Genomic DNA, 17325 nt, shown 5'->3' with positions numbered 1-17325 from the left:
GCTTAAGATTCTTATATCCGATCCAGGGTTGAAGATCCTGCTATCTTCCTCAAAAACTGCAGTGGAGGCCTTGTTTATGATATGTTTGTACTGCCACCTGTTATGATGGCCAAGCTCTGCTGACTGCAGATCCATTATAGAAGAAGCTGCTAAGCTTGTTGAGGCTGGTATGCAGACTTTGGTGAATAGGTTCTATATATCAGTTTCAGCCTTCAGGAAATGTTTAAGCTTTCAAAAGGCATGCTTATGAACTTGCTATAATTTGCTTTGTTGCTAAAAATGACATTGTTAAACTCTCTCCATAGGTCTTTTGAAAAATTGCCCTGGAAATTTTAGTGTACATACATGCATTTCAACCAAAAGTCCTTTTCTATGCTTCCAGCCACTTACATGTTCTCAGGTCAGTCTTCAGAATGGCTAATGTTCAATTGAAGGAAAGCTTTACTCCAGGACTATACTGTGGCCCAATGAAAGGTTTTTTTTTCTTGGCCCAATTTGATTTATATTGTTTTAGTTGGACCAAAGAAGTCTAGCAACGCATGCAGTTCTAACATTGGATGTGTATGAATCTTAGAGGTATCATCAAATATTATTATAGTTATCTGGTTCGGATAAATCAGATGATGTTATGTCATTAAAAAAGTTTCAAGTTTTATTTGAAGCATTTATGGTGTCTAATTTAATACAACAAGCTATATGTTCTTAAATAAGATTCAATATATTTAATTCACGGTACAAATAGTGTATAAAATACAAATAATTTAGAGGAAAATGATATTAACACTGGATGTAAGTAATGATAAAAAGAGGGCGAATTTGGAGTTTTGAAGGGATTGGTTTTTAACTTTTAATTAATAAAGGTGCTTATCATTTGAATGGACATACGGATATAAAACGAACAAATGGAAGGAGAGTTCGAGTCACTCATCTGTCTCATCATCTCTTTCTAATTGTCCCATTTGGAGTTTGGGATGCAATAATGGCCGATCGAATAAGGTGTTGGGGAAGGGGCGACACGTTGTTTATCCCAAAGAGAAAAAACAAAAAAGGATAAAAGAGTACAAACATCAGGCTTACGCAACACAGGGAAACAATATACTGCTCTCTCGATATTTCCTTCCAAGTTGCTAGGAATTGTAAACAAACCCTTTTGAAGAAACCTCTTCAATCATGCGAAAGGGCATGTTTAATTCTTATAAAATGAGTTCTTGTCTGTGTCAGCCAGGCATGCAAAGACATATAGAGAAAGAGAGATCTTATATACATATATATGCATGTCTTGACTAGGTAGCAGCAGCGATCAGTAAATAAGACAGAAAAGGGCGTGGTGTGAAAAGTACCCTCGAGTCTGTAATTGGTTTAAGCCAGATTATTGTTTTTGTTCCTATGTAATGGTTGATACTTCATCATATTCTTGTAATAAAAAAAAGCTAAACTAATGCCTTTGTCACACTAGCTTTATTTGGTATATGCATAGAGACCCACAAACATCACCCATTGAAACCTCCAACAATTCCTATATAAACACCAATGCTAGCCAAAAACACTACGAGTTAATCCTGCATAATCATCAAATCATTACCGTAAGGAATATTGAAGTTAATTATGGGTGAAACTGAGAACGAACCAGGAAGCTCCATGCATGGAGTTTCAGCAAAAGAACGAGCCTTTGCTTTCTCAGTCGCTTCCCCAAAAATCCCAACAGACCCCACTGCAAAATTCGCCCTACCCGTAGATTCTGAGCACAAAGCCAAAGTCTTCAACCTTTTGTCATTTGCCAAACCCCACATGGTCACCTTTCATCTCTCTTGGCTCTCTTTTTTCACTTGCTTCATCTCCACTTTTGCAGCAGCTCCTCTTGTCCCCATCATCCGAGACAACTTGAACCTCAAAAAAGGCGATATCGGCAATGCCGGTATAGCTTCCGTTTCCGGTAGCATTTTCTCTAGGCTTGTAATGGGAGCAGTATGTGACCTACTAGGACCCCGTTACGGTTGCGCTTTTCTTATTATGTTGTCAGCCCCAACAGTGTTTTGCATGTCATTCGTTTCATCTGCAGGAGGATATATAGCTGTGAGATTCATGATTGGTTTCTCCCTTGCAACATTTGTGTCATGCCAATATTGGATGAGTACTATGTTCAATGGAAACATCATTGGGCTTGTCAATGGGACGGCAGCCGGTTGGGGAAACATGGGGGGTGGAGCCACTCAGCTTATTATGCCGCTCATTTTTGAGTTAATCAAGCAAGCTGGTGCAACTCCATTTACTGCTTGGAGGATTGCATTTTTCATACCAGGATGGTTACATGTGATTATGGGGATTTTGGTGTTGACATTAGGCCAAGATTTGCCTGATGGGAACCTTAGTACTTTGCAGAAGAAAGGAGATGTCCCAAAGGATAAGTTCTCTAAGGCAAGCATATGCCATGATTTTCATTTACATGCTTTTGTTTTTCTTTGCAATTTAGGGAATTAATTAACCTATGCCATCCACTGTTTGATTAGGTCCTCTGGTATGCCATCACAAACTACAGGACATGGATCTTCGTTCTTCTCTATGGAATGTCTTTAGGTGTTGAACTAACCACTGATAATGTCATTGCAGAGTATTTCTTTGACAGGTTCAATCTTCTCATTATAACTTTACAAAATAAAAAACAGCAAGTGACAATTAACATCGGTCTTTGTGACCTATATATATATAGGTTTAACCTCAAGCTCCGTACAGCCGGCACCATAGCTGCCACTTTTGGCATGGCAAACATTTTCGCACGCCCCATGGGAGGGTTCTTGTCCGATCTAGCTGCACGTCGGTTCGGCATGCGCGGCCGGCTCTGGAACTTGTACATCCTTCAAACTCTAGGAGGCATCTTTTGCATTTGTCTTGGAAGAGCAAACTCTCTCGACCTTTCCATCACCTCTATGATCCTCTTCTCCATCGGCGCACAAGCCGCTTGCGGAGCTACCTTCGGGATCATCCCCTTTATTTCTCGTAGATCGCTGGGTGTCATCTCGGGCCTAACTGGAGCCGGTGGGAATTTCGGGTCTGGTTTAACTCAACTGCTGTTCTTTACAAGCTCGAACTACTCAACTGAGACAGGAATTTTCTACATGGGGATCATGATTGTGGCATGCACATTGCCTGTAACGCTAGTTCATTTTCCACAATGGGGGAGCATGTTGCTCCCTGCTTCAAAGCATGGGGAGAAATGCAGTGAAGAGTACTACTATGGAGCTGAGTGGAATGCGGAGGAAAAAGAGAAAGGGTTGCACCATGGAAGTCTCAAGTTTGCTGAGAATAGCAAGTCTGAGAGAGGTCAAAGGGTTGGTTCTGCAGCAACACCTCAAACTTCAACTACAGAAGATGTATAGATATTCATTTTGTTGATACCTACAAGGTTTAAACTTGAACTTTGTCTATAATATTATCCATTTCCAGCTTATGAGTTTCATGGTGCAAAGTGTTTTATATTAATGGAAGCTTGTTACATAAGTCTATAAAAACAAATAAATGCAGCAGGACTTCTTCTTTGTTATTGGGCCTGAATCCATCCTGTTAATAAGAAAATTGTTATTGTCCTCTCACCTGACTGAGATTGAGCAATAATTAAAAGGATAAAAAAAATGTCATTTTTTTGTCATAATCCACTTGTATTTGTTGATTTGGTGTTGTGATCTAAATCTAAGTGTATATGCCAAAAATCATATTTAGTAAATTGGTTAATTATATATAAACATTAATGATTAAATTTATTAGTATATCAATTAAAATTATGTACAATTCAAGGAGAATATTAATATTATGAGTTAAATTGCTCTAATTTTTTTAAAAAATGATTAATTTACTCAATATCAAAATTAAGAAAAAGTTAGATAATGTATTTTTATCATAAATTTTGGATTGACAAAATGCAATGTATAAAGACTAAATGGGAAAAGAAAAGAAAAAAAGAAAGTGCAGGGACTTACTTCGAGACCAAAGAAAGAGTTGTGGGAAATGGAAACTGTACCCCTCATTTTACAAGCTGAATGGTCTTGTAGTAGAAAAGGTGAAGAGAATAAAAAGAAAACACAGCAATGATGATGATAACATTTCAGTGGGAAATCTATTAGAATTTTTTTTTTCTCTGAAGATCCAAAGAGATGAAATGGAACTGGGTTAGCACATGGGTGGGAGGCCCCATACACACAGGATCTTTTACTCTTTGACTTTCTTTTTGTTTCCGTTTGTACAAAACACCCAGCACGATCGGTACCCCTTTTCTGCGTTGCCTCAATAAGGCTCCTTTGGCCTCTCCTCATTATCATTTTTTAAGGTTAAATTTTGCTGTTAGTCCCTGTATTTAGAAAATGTTATGGATTTAATCCTTATACTTTTATTTGGTATTTTTAATCCCTGTATTTGCAAATTTTAAATTTTCAATCTCCACCGAACAATAATTGTTAAACTCATTCAGTAAAGTTGTGTTATTTCAAAAGTCCGATGCACCAAACATATTTTCATATGTGTAATATGTGTAATGTCATGCCAATTGATTATTTTCACATATTACTTATTAAAAATCTAGTTAATAGATTAATGGCTATCATTTGCATTAAGACTAAAATTTTAAAATTCAAAAAGTATAGGGACTTAGAATGACCCAATCGGAGAAAATAGACTAAATCTACAACTATCTAAATAGTATAAGAACTAAAACTAACCAACTTGAAAAATACAAAGACTAAAATTGATCAAATAAAAGTGTAAAGACTAAATTTATAATTTTTGTAGAATACATGGATTAATACCAGAAACCCTTTTTTACCGTATGACTAAGTTAAATTAAGCTGACAAGCTAATAAATGGGGTTTCAGATATATTTCAGCCATTGAAGGACAACCAATAATTACAAGAAGAAGACATCTTCTCTACTGTTATATATTGAAGCATGTTTGGTTATCATCGCATTATACCACAAAAAGAAAAGACCACTTTGTTGTGCCACTTTCCCCCGGTTCTTAGGGAGAATGATGCCCCATTGCTCAGCTGAAATAGAATCTGAAGGCACCTCGCCCACGCCACTACTGTTTATACTGTTTAGCTTTCTATTATTGTTCATGAATCATGATCATGTGGATTCATCTTTCAGCATTCAAATAACCCTAAACTCACTCAAGAGTTAGCACATAAAATTTCAGAATATTCATAAGTTTCCACCATAGCATTAGAATCAGAGGACATCAACCCAGAAAGGGTCACTAACAAGTCTTAATAACAATCTATACCAATAATATAATCCGCCATATACAATAACCTGTTTTTTTCTTCTCTTTTGTATGCTGCTCTGTCGTATCCTCCTTGCGGAGCTATGTTGATAGTTGGGGGTTGGTTTGGCCCTCTAATTTTGTTGTCCTCTTCAAATTTTGGGAAAAAGTACAAAAATAATCACTTAATTATCTAATTTGTTATATTTTGGTTACAAAAGTATTATTATTTTTTGTTTAGTTATTAACGTATTGAAATTAAATATTTTAGTTGCTATTGCAATTAATTTAGTAATGGAAGTCTAACGATGCTTATTAATTTTATCAATTAGATCTTAAATCTAAAAAGTTCAAACAATTTTTTATTTTAGTTCTAATTCTAAAAATTATAAAATATATTTAAAAAATCTTAAAAAATATATTTTATTCCTACTTTTAGTTCAAGTACCTTGACGTGGTCCAAAAGAAAACAAAATGTACTAAGCAGATACAAATAAACAAAGTGAGGGAACAAAATATATATAAATCCTATTTTAGTTTGGTTCCGTGCGGGGGAGCCCAACCCAGAACCAAATTAAAACATATCTGATTCAAAAAAATCTCTCCTTTTTCTATATAAATAACACCAACTGGTCATTCAACCCTTCATCCTTTCATATTTACTGCTATTTTGTACTAGCAGTGCCGATCAACAACAACGCTACATCATCTCAAGCAAGAAACAAAGTAAAAAAGAGAGAAAGAAAGAGCTTAGTTGTTCACATGGCAGGCAAAGAAAACGAGACAAGGTCTCCTAGAAACAAGGACGCTAGCTGCGAACCATGCAGATCTTTTGGTCAAAAATGCAGTCACTTGGTTAAGAAGCAGCGAGCCAAATTCTACATCCTCCGACGTTGCATAGCAATGCTCGTGTGCTGGCGTGACCGAGGCGAGCCCTAAAAAGAAAACCGGCCACCTTGGTTTCAGTTTCAGTTTCATTTCATAGTCTGGAGCTACTTGTATAGGAGTACTAGTGTAATTAAAAGAAACATGTACTTTTAGATTAATTTTTAGTGCAGCTGTAGCTCATATCAGTTTTCATGGATAAGGAAATTTATATAGTGTTACATTAGGTTTTTTTATCCAGAGCTCTGCATAATAAATGTGTGGATCTGTTTCGAGTTTTGGGTATTCATTCTTTTGATTTTCCTGTAATCTGTGCTACAAACTTGCTTTAGCTGCCAAAAATATTCAACCGAAAATCTGGGTTTTCACCAGAATTCTCTGGACATGACATATATGGGGGCAGTTCAGTTTTGCAATATCATATTCATTTCTCATTGGTGGAAGAATGAAGTTTTTTTCTTTACTTTTCTGCTTAATTAGCAGTTTCCTACTGATATTTTCGGTTATATAATTTCTTCATGCTTTCCATTTTTTCTTTTCTTAGAAGGAAATTTGTGAATTAGAGCAGGATTTCTTTGATTTATATATTGGCTCTGCATTCAAAATGCTGATTAGCTAGCTGAAACTTGCGTCGGGGATTTGGGTCAGAAATATTTCGCGTTCAAATCTCGTAAAGAAATTTTTAATAAAAAAGATTCTATCTTCTATTTAAGCTCGATTAATCATATTTTTCAAAAAAGAAAACTTGTTCATGGACTTTTGCTGATCTGATGTTTTCATTCATTTCGTAAAAACTTGGTGTTAGATATATATATATATACATATAGAAATGCAGAGTCTTCGTTCTGTTTTTGCTTATAATTTTTCTCTCCACTTCCTCACTTGAAATCATCATTGGTTAGAGAGAAAAGTATAAAGAGGACAGTTAAATTCTACTTTCCCGGATTTCGAATCTTGCTCTCTTTTTTTTCACTGTCAATCGTATCGATCATTAAACTAAACTAACCCATTTCCCTTTCCCTTTTCCTTTGTTAGTGTTACTTGTAATTATCAAAAAATCATGTTTAGGGAAAATATTTTAACCCAAAATTTAAAAATATTCATTTATCGTCTGATGAAATACATTAATTAAAATGCTTACTTTTTATTAATTACTTCTTATCTATTTATTTTTATTATCTCTAATCTTTATATTCAACCATTTTTAATTAAATATAATAAAATTTTATAAAAACAGAATGTATTTTTCACTAAGATTATTTTTTTAGTTAAATTCACCATGCATCTCTAAACGATGACTTTTATTCTAAATTGACCTTTAAACTTCAAAATATTCTAATTACATCTTTAAACTATTGAGTTTACATCATTTAGGCCTTTTTGTTACTAAAATCATTAATTTAACCATTAAATGAAACATCAGATCTTATGTGATATAATTTAAAATAAAAACTTTAAGAAAAATAATATTGTAAAAATGGATATTTTAAGAATTTCAGTTTCAAGGTTTTCAAAACTTTTACTAAAGTTTTAACAAAATTATGTGCCAATGTTTCTATTGTTTTTAATTTTTATTTTAAATTTAGCTACATAAGATTTGACGTATCATTCAAAAATTTCAATAACAAAAGGGCCTAATTGATATAATATCGATAGTTTAGAGATGTAATTAAAAATATTTTAAAGTTTGAGGACTAATTTAAGATAATGTCATAATTTGGGGATGTTTGATGTAATTGACTCTTTTGAAGTTAAAAATATAATGTAATTGCAATCAGAAAGCATTTAAGTAACGATAATCAAAATTAGTCATTATATAACATAATAAGACTAATCACCGTAATACCTAAACTAGAATAAATTTATGAACCGAAACTTATACACTATTTACACAAATTACAACTCAAAGTTAAGACATCGAAGTTTCTAAAGCCTTAATTTTGTCATTAAGCTAATACCTCACGGCTATAAATTTACTTTTAAAACCCATTATCATCATAAATATATTCTGTCCTTGTCTTCTCTTATACTTTTTGTTCTTTTAAATTTTTTTTTTTACAAATGCAGGTTAAATATTTAAATTATGTATATAAACTTTTTTCTCTTTATTTATTTTTATATTTTAATTAATTTCTTTTTTATTAAAAGCTTATAAATATTAGTAACTAAATAGTTTTACATCAATTTAATGAATTCATGTGAAGTTCAATACTTAAATTACCTATAAATATACTGAATGTCAATTTTCAAGCAAAGTCAAATACTCTTTTTTTTTTTTTGTGAAAGATGTAGAATATATTTAATTTTATAGTGCTTTAATGTGCAACTAATTTTTTATTATCTTGTAATTAAAATGGAGAAATAAATAAAATAAATAAAAATAGATAATTGATAAACAATAATGATGTCATTTTTTATTTTCTTAATAAATAGATCTCAAAGAAATTATGAGATTTTTTTTTCAAATATGAAGGGACACGAGGAGTGTGATATATTGATTTATTTTTCATGTAATTATCAAAATAATATTTTTATTCAACTTATATTTCAAGTTGCAAAGTGGCCTTCAATATGCCAAAATATATGCACTATATTATACAGTGTTTTTTGTTTCTAGTTTTGGAATTTTTGGAAAACATAATAAAGGAGATTTAAGTATTTGCAATATATATGGGTAATCATCACCCACTCGTTCTCATGTAGACGCTAAAGGAAGGTGACAAATAGAACAGGCAAAGCCTATTCAGAAAAGGTTTTCTATTTCACGGAAATAGCTAAGTTGACTAATAAATGAATTCTTGACCACCTTATACATTTTAATTAATATAGGGTTAAATCTCATTTTCAGACTTTAACTTGATAATTTTTCACATACTGGGGTTTATATTACTTTTTGGTCTAAATTAGGTCTTAAACTTAATAAATATTTTTATATTAAGCCTTAAACTTTTTTTTTTGTCCAAGTTAAGCCTTGAATTTGGCAAATATTTCTATGTTGGGACTTCAACTTTTTTTTTATCAAAGCTAGTCCTTGAAAACCCTAAAACTCAGGCCTTAATATGGGAACAATTGTCAAGTTCAGGCACTAATTTGGACAAAAAAAAGTTTAGGCCCCGATGTGAGAAAGTTGTCAAGTTCAGGTTCCATATGGGAACAATTGCTAAGTTTAGGACTTAACTTGGATTAAAAAATGTTCAGACCCCAATATAAAAAAAAGTCACTAAGTTCAAGCCTCAAATAATGATTTAACCCATTAATTTATGACTTTTTTCTCTCTTATTTTTCTTTTAGATTTATCCATTTATTTTTTAATATTAATATCATTATAGGTTTTTATCATATCTACTTCTTTTGATACAATAATTAGAACTATTCATATCCCCTTTTTAACTCTTAAATAGGAGGATAATGCGCTTCAACGCACTCAAACCCACGTCCTCCCGCACTTGTAATAATATCGATATCAATCAAGCTAATACTTAATTGAAATTTATTTTTATCTAATGAAAGTAGTTTTTCCTATTAATATTAATGTCGGAATCATTTAACCTAACTATACATGGTTAAAAGAAAAAAAAATTGATATGGATAAAGGTGTTTGAAATATTTTTGGAATATAAATTAAATAATCATAATAAATTGAATTGAATTAAAATTTAATTTAATATGATTTAATTTATAATTATACTATGCAAAAAAAATATTTTATCTTTAAAATAATTAAAATAACTAAAGTTTCTATATACAATTTATTTTTCAACGAAATACCATATAAGTCACTGGTGATCATATTTTTATTTACTTGAGAATAATTTAAAAAAACATTTATAAAAATAGATTTTGAAAATTTATTAAATAGTATTTAAAAATCATAAAAAAACTCATTTATTAAAATAAATTTAAAAACTCAAAATCCAAAATTAATATAAAAATTAAAAAATAAATTAAATCGAATTATTATATACAATTTAGAAAATAAAGAAAAATGAATCAATAAAACCAAAAAAACTTCTGCATCATCTTCACCGAACTCAATCAAAATCACACATAAAGCTTTGAATCCGTAGCGTGCATGTAAAATTTTAACTATATCCAGCATAAAATCTTTATTCTTAATTATATTCGGAAATTAATCCAGAGAAAATCCAAAATATCAATTGCGGTGATTATACTGATAAATAAATATTTCTTATTATTATTATTATTTAAAATGATGGTATTTTTATTATTATTATAATTTACATATTTTATCATTAAAATAAATTTAAAATGTAATTCAACTTTTTATAAATCAAAATCTTAAATTCTACTCCTAAAATTTTAAATCTTAAAACCCTAAATAATTTACTCATATCTTAAAAATATTTATACAAAAGAATATTTGAAAAATGAAGGGTGAAGATTTGTCTGCGAGTAAAAAAGAAATTCACCGACTCTGAGTTAACCTTTTCCCAAATGAAATGTATTTAGACTAAATCAAAATAAAGTTATAGAATATGATTTAAATAGAATACCGACCGGCAAGCAAATATCACATGGGGACACCAATATCCAATATCAATACATATAGGTTTGGTATACTGCTTCCGGAGAAAGAACAGGGTCCTGTATTACAGATAAATCATGCTTTTCTCTAATTGTCTTGTTCATGCAGTCTTGTCAAGTGGATTGTTCCTTTAATTCAAACACACAGTTTATCCTAATCAAGTTGATTTGATACCAATGAAGTGATTTCAGTATGATTTTAATTATTAGCAAGCTAGTTAATTTTATTTATTTATTTTCATTGGTTTTATAGTTGTCATGCTTAAAGAAAAACGTTGGGTTAGTAGAATATACCTTGTCTTGGAAGTAAGCAGGTAGAACAATTTCGGTACAAATTGATTATTCTTGCTGGGTACGACTATTGCTTACTAAGAGCTATTAGGTTGCATCCAGAGCTTCGTCTTAGCAACTAAGTATAATTAAAGGCGAAACATCAACAGAAGGGGACGGGTGGGTCAATAGATTTTGTCAGCCGACAGCAAGGAAATAAATAAATTCAAGTGATAATTGGATTTAAGATATTAATAATTATATCTCGTGCGGTCCTCATTAACTATTGTTTTCCTTTCTTCAAGAATATATATATTGCTTTGCTTTACGTGGCTTTGGTCCCACTTACCCTGCCGCTTATAGCTATTAGGTTGCATTTGTTTTCTTTTATTTACCAAACTCTTTGTCAAAGCAGTGAGAAACACACCTAACCATTGAGGAGTAGCATCTCAATTTCATGGACACAATCATATGAACGTTTTCATCTCCTTTCCCAAAAGGTTTTCAAATACACTCATTGTTGCTTCTTTGGTATTATAGATGAATGAAAGCAATGTGTTGTTTATGTTACTGAATATTACTGGCAGTGTTGATTCAATCAATGCCCGCCGCATTAATGTGAAACAAAGAAGAAAAATCCAGATGGAAAGGGAAATATCATGAAGTAGCAATTGATGCATTCAAAAGTTGTGCATAGAGATATAGCTAACTGCAGCAAAAAAGGACCAAAGTTTTTAAAGATGGGATTTGGATGGGGCACCAAAATGTGGAAAAGAAAGGGGAGGGGACCCATTAATGAGCAGAGCCAACACGTGCATTCTGACAACGTTGAAATATAGGGGGAGGATGGTTTCGTTGAATTTTGTCTTTATTTTTGTGTGTATGTGTGAGTTCATTACTTGCCCATTGGGCTTGGGAGGGTTTACCATTACTTACAACAACTTTAGAGCGAATTCAATGGAATCAATATATCTCTGGCAGTGGCAGTGGCAGTGGCAGTGGCAGTGGCAGTGGCAGTGGCAGTGGTAAGAGGCAAAGCCTGCCTGGCTCACCATAACAGCGGCATTCAACCATGTTGTTTATGAGTTGTTCCTTTCATGACTTTTCACGTGGAGATGCACGTGTGGGTATCACTCAATGAAAAAGTAAAAAGAAAAGAAAAGAAGGGAATCAATCACAAACAACAAAGGCACTACTGTTTTGAAAGGAAAAAAGAGGAATGCAAAGACGTTTAACAAATGAATAATGGTTGGTGATAGGTTTTATCTTTTCCAACAACACTGATTGTTAGTTGTCCCAAATATAATTTTAGCTTGTTGGGGCGGGGGGTTACCTAGCAGGATCTGATGAGGACTCTACTCTTTTACCTCTGAAAAACTGATCCTTTCTTCCACGGAAATTGCAGACGCAAGTCTAACAATGAATTTACAACATTTTCAATTTTTATGTTATAACTTATAACTATACAAGTACACGGTAAAATCTCAAAATATCCAACTTCTCATTAGCCATAAATTTTAAAATTATACACGAAATTTTATTCTAATATGTAAATTTATATATTAAAATTTGATTTAATTCATTTATCACAAATTATTAATAAAACTATTAATATAATATTATTTTATATTTATATATTATATATAAATAATTATATTTATCTAATATAAAAATAAATGAATATCTTTTATTTATTTTTTAAAATAGGATCAAAATTTAAATCGTACTAAATAAAAATTTATATATTGAATTTACAAATTTATAAGTACGTGGGGTTATTAAAGGTACGCCTTTTACGCATGATCTACATTTATATGGATATGATTTGCTCTCTTTGCCATTATTATTTACATTTGAAATTTGAGGGTGGATTTGGATGCGCGATTCGGTATGGTGCATTTAGCTTACTTTTTATCTCACGCTATAGTATCGCTACAGTATCTAATCTCACCGCCACCGCTATTTTTACACTAACTGCAGGTAATCGCTACAGTATCTAATCTCACCGCCACCGCTATTTTTACACTAACTGCAGGTAAACGCACTACCCATCCAAACTCACCCTGATATGATTTGATATACGTGTTTGTTACAGTTATTTCTCTATTCCATTTTATTAGTGTCTTTTCTGAAATTTAAGATTATTAATATTTAAATTGGAATGTTGAAATTAATTAATATAAAAAAAATTTCTTTTTTTTACACATTAACTTCCTCATTTATATTCTAAACAACCTTTGCCATTCTCATTAAAAATTTCACATACCCGTGAACCTGCTTCCTTTCGCATCAATCATCATCTGAACTTTTATTAATCATTTTTGCAGTCGTAAAAATTTGAATTTACAAAAATAAAAGAAAATCAAATAAAGCTGAAAATAATTAGATTTGATTAGAGAAGGAAAAAGGAGTTCAATCTTTCTTGCGCATTAAAAGAAAATCAAATCAACGTACAAACAAATTCTTCTTCACTTTTGCAATCCCATCACTTCATCTTCTCCTAATATTTAGTAAGTTGATAATGTGTTTTTTTATCTCATAAATAATTTTAAAAATTATCACGTGTATTTTTTAAAATATTTTATTATATTTTTATAACATATTTATCATTTTTTTAATTTTATTTGTGAATTTTAAAAACTTCATTAATAATAATATTTTCCTATAAAACTAATCTCAAAATTAATAGTAAGCAGAAATAAATTATTTTTATTTTTGAAATAAGTTCAAACCAATAAGTTATTATAATTAATACAACTAGATGTTAAAATTTCATTCAATTCAAAAGAAGAATGCTCTACTCATATCTTCTCCCTACTTGGTTTCAAATCCATTTTGTCTAGTTTATGTGGTGTATGATTCCTCTTCGCGTGTTCTATTTTGTATATCTTCACTACACCAAAACAGGTTTTTAGCGGCGCTTTTTAGCGCTGCTAAAAGTATTTGCGGCGTTTTTGAAAGCGCCGCCAAAAATGCCGCTATTGTCAACGCCGCTATAGATCAAGACCTTTAGCGACGCTTTTTCCAAAAACGCCGCTATAAGTTAAGACCTTTAGCGGCGCTTTTTCCACAAACACCGCTATAGAACAAACCTTTAGCGCGCTTCTCACAAAAACGCCACTAAAAACATAACATTTAAAAAAATATATTTTAATCAAATAATATTTATTTTTATGATAAATATTATATTATGTTTTATTTTTTAAATTTAAACTTTAAATATACTTTTAAGAATAAATAAAAATATTATTTAAATTAAATTTTCTATGGAAATTTTAACTTTAAAACTAAATATAAAAATTAATGAATTTAGTTTTAGAATTTAAAATAATAAATTAATAACACAATAAAAATCCAAAAGTTAAAACTCAAGTTGTCGTAAATATTAAAGTAAAAATAAAAATTTAGAATCAAAATTAAAATAAATCAATAACAAGGGTTTTAACAAACATGTTCATATATCCAGCTCGCAATTGAATAACATATATCATACATCCAATATTTTCAAGCAGTAAGCAAATCAATGACGAGACAAGGATAGCAGTAAAATATGTAATGCCCACTGGTGACCAAAAGGAGCCCAGAAGTATGTTGCTTCAAGAAAACAACTCTCTTCCCCATAAACCTTCCAGCCAACAAAATCAACACAGTCCCTGGTGTAATGCCTGATGTAAACAAATAAAAAGCAAGTAAAAACCCAAAAATAAGGAACATTTCTTCAGAAATCTATAAAAATTTTAAGTGCCTCAATAAGGTATGTTTGAGGGGAAATTTTATAAAAAAAATTCCTGCTCTAACTTTGCTACGGTAATCTCGAGAATAGCTATGCTATATAAAAGCTCCTGGGCCTGAAATCCAAGTTTCAGAAATTGAGAAAAGAACATAAAAAAGGAACAAAAATCCCACGGAAGGAGACTGACCTTATCTGGAAGCTTGCCTGGAGAACTAGAAGAAGGTGAACCAAAATGTTCAACAACACTTACTAGAGCTAAGTGCAAATCGGTCTCTTCCTGCAACTGCTGCTGCAACTTTTTAACCTGTATCACCCAAGTGGTAGCATGTTTCATGAGAATGAGATATAAATCTTGCACAAAGCTGGCTGTTACCGATAAGAAAAAAAAGAAAATCAAAACATGTATATCATGATAACAACATGTCATTCATTAGCAAAACCGTTAATTCTTAACGAGTAAACAATGTGTTTCATGTTTTCATATGTCTCCCCTTAAAAGTCTATTGTTATGCTGATGCTTCTTTGCTTCCTAATAGAATACATCAAATCAACCCTCGATAAGCTTAAGATTTATAAAGACGAGGAGCGAGAGTGATGTAAATTCGAAGACTAAAAACGAGTTCAAAAATCCTTACTTCTTGCAATCTCCATCGTTTTGGGGGGACAAAAACATAAGAAAGGGAAATTTTTCTAGAGAAACCGATTTTCGAACAAATACGCAAAAACAAATAATGAAATAGAATTAGAATGCTCTTACTTCTTGCTCAAGCTGGTATTTATAATTACACATCTGTTGATTTGTCTCTTGTCCACTCCTTTCCTGGGACTTACCATCCTGGTATAACAACATGATTTCAGAATCTAAAACTCTTTTCAACAAATCTAAACAAATATATCATAAATTCATAATAAAAACCCTTGCTCTCTTAGTAAAACTAACAATTTCCCCTCATAATACTTTGGATTTTGGAAATTTTAAGGAACATAATAAAATTAGCTATTGCAAATTACCTCCAATTTAGAACAAGAATTACAAGAATCATCCCCAGCAGAAAATGACTTGCTCCAAACCTTACCACTCTTCCATTGTAAATACCTATTAATAGAACTTCCCCTGCAAAACCATCATTCATACTGCATTCACCATTACAAAACCAGAAAAAAAAAACAGAAAATGAAAAAGGACCAAAAAAAAGACCCACCAACTGATTGGTAGAATAAAACCCCCATTATAACCATCTCAAAAATGAAAAGCTATTAAACTAAAATATGAGCATGAATTTGATAGTAAAAACAATTGCACATAAAAAAATCATGTAAAACAAACCTTATTGGTGAGAATTCCTTTGATAATCCTACAAAGGACTTCCATTGCATATTTGTTCAACACAAACTCAAATGTTGAATATCCTACCATGGTACGATACAGATTTGCACAAATAGAAGCATAACACATTCATATCAAAACACCAATTTCAATAGGCTATGCCTAATTTCCAATTTTTCATATTTGGAATGCAAAGGCATATATAATTTCAACTTAGATATAGGTATAACAGGGAGTAAATCTATCTAATTCACTAACAGGATAAGCTATTAAAAAAATAAAGCAAGTAATACATAATTCCACAAATTTTCAACTAAACTCAATAGATTAAATTGAAAAAAAAAATATTATAATCTCGCATTTCCAGATTAAATTCTAAATGTTAAAGCACCTTGAGTTTAGAAAAGTCCAAATTCAGAAAACTTCAAATAAATAAAAAAAATATGATAATCTAAACCAGAAATCCAATGTCGATGAAGAAATTCAAACCTAAAAATTCTACACATGAAAGTAGCTTGAGTCTAGAAAAGTCCAGATTGGTAAAAGGAAATTACATTACATTTGAAAAGAAACTGAGAACGCCGGAAACCCTTAACGAGGAGAATAAATAAAAAAAATATAAGGTTGGTAAAAGGTTTTAGGTTTTGGCAATTATTTATAGATCTGATTGAGGGGTTTTAATAAACCCTGATTTAGAAAGGGTAAGGAGAGGAGAGGAGGAGATTACGACAAGGGATTGAACGAGAGGGGAGCTGGTTTGAAGAAGAAGGTTGAAGGCGAGTTCGTTGTTTCTTGTTTGGATCAGAGGAAAATGAGAAAGGAAGGAGGGATATTTTTAGGGGAAAAAATTAGGGGTTTCAGGGGAAAATTTAGGGATAAAACCGCGCCGCTTACCTTTTGCGACGTTTTTCTGAAAAACGCCACAAAATATTATTTCATTTTGATCAATACGACGCCGTTTTGCTTTGCTAAAAATGGCACCATTTTTTAAAGTAAAATTGTTAAAAACGCCACAAAAAATTATTTTATTTGGAATAAAACGATACTGTTTTCCTATATAAAATGGCGCTAATTTTTTAAACTAAAATTATTTTTTTGTGGCGTTTTTTATAAAAACGCCGCTATTGCTCACTTTTGAGGCATTTTTATATAAAACACCGCAAAAAATTATTTCATTTGGAATAAAACGACACTGTTTTGCTATACTAAAAATCTCGCTATTTTTTAAAGTAAATTTATTTTTTGTGGCGTTTTTTATAAAAACGCCGCAAAAAATTATTTTATTTTGAACAAAATAACATTTTAATAAGAAAACA

General features: G+C 31.4%; 2 protein-coding genes across 4 annotated transcripts; one reads left to right on the top strand and one right to left on the bottom strand.

Annotated features, from left to right (window-relative positions):
- Positions 1-609: 609 nt before the first annotated feature.
- Positions 610-3530, top strand: LOC107892871 (high affinity nitrate transporter 2.4). Its single transcript, XM_016817902.2, has 3 exons — positions 610-2415; positions 2508-2623; positions 2708-3530. Exons 1-3 carry the CDS (start codon positions 1606-1608, stop codon positions 3372-3374), a joined length of 1593 nt encoding a protein of 530 aa, XP_016673391.1. The 5' UTR covers positions 610-1605; the 3' UTR covers positions 3375-3530.
- A 10810-nt stretch (positions 3531-14340) lies between these two features.
- On the bottom strand, positions 14341-16866 carry LOC107891142 (uncharacterized). Of its 3 annotated transcripts, none has more exons than XM_016815824.2 (5): positions 16499-16866; positions 15694-15796; positions 15440-15517; positions 14870-14986; positions 14341-14614 (listed from the first exon to the last, which is right to left on the bottom strand). In XM_016815824.2, exons 1-5 carry the CDS (start codon positions 16513-16515, stop codon positions 14591-14593), a joined length of 339 nt encoding a protein of 112 aa, XP_016671313.1. In that variant the 5' UTR covers positions 16516-16866; the 3' UTR covers positions 14341-14590. The 3 variants fall into 3 exon arrangements, with proteins under 3 accessions (XP_016671313.1, XP_016671315.1, XP_016671314.1); XM_016815826.2 differs by having other exon boundaries at positions 16564-16865; XM_016815825.2 differs by having other exon boundaries at positions 16569-16865.
- Positions 16867-17325: the final 459 nt, after the last annotated feature.

The sequence above is a fragment of the Gossypium hirsutum genome, chromosome D09 (assembly GCF_007990345.1).
Source record: "Gossypium hirsutum isolate 1008001.06 chromosome D09, Gossypium_hirsutum_v2.1, whole genome shotgun sequence".
Classification (NCBI taxonomy): Eukaryota; Viridiplantae; Streptophyta; class Magnoliopsida; order Malvales; family Malvaceae; genus Gossypium; species Gossypium hirsutum.
The sequence above is the reverse complement of the archived record's forward strand: the minus strand, read 5'-3'. Positions and strand labels throughout refer to the sequence as shown.

Bases quoted from the DNA above. Each gene is read 5' to 3' on its own strand.
- LOC107892871 (XM_016817902.2), top strand. From the start codon at position 1,606: ATGGGTGAAACTGAGAACGAACCAGGAAGCTCCATGCATGGAGTTTCA. The intron at 2,416-2,507 runs GCAAGCATATGC...CTGTTTGATTAG, and splicing joins CAAAGGATAAGTTCTCTAAG to GTCCTCTGGTATGCCATCAC. The intron at 2,624-2,707 runs GTTCAATCTTCT...ATATATATATAG, and splicing joins GCAGAGTATTTCTTTGACAG to GTTTAACCTCAAGCTCCGTA.
- LOC107891142 (XM_016815824.2), bottom strand. The intron at 14,987-15,439 runs GTAAGAGCATTC...TGGGTGATACAG, and splicing joins AATACCAGCTTGAGCAAGAA to GTTAAAAAGTTGCAGCAGCA. The intron at 14,615-14,869 runs GTCAGTCTCCTT...TGTTTACATCAG, and splicing joins CAGGCAAGCTTCCAGATAAG to GCATTACACCAGGGACTGTG.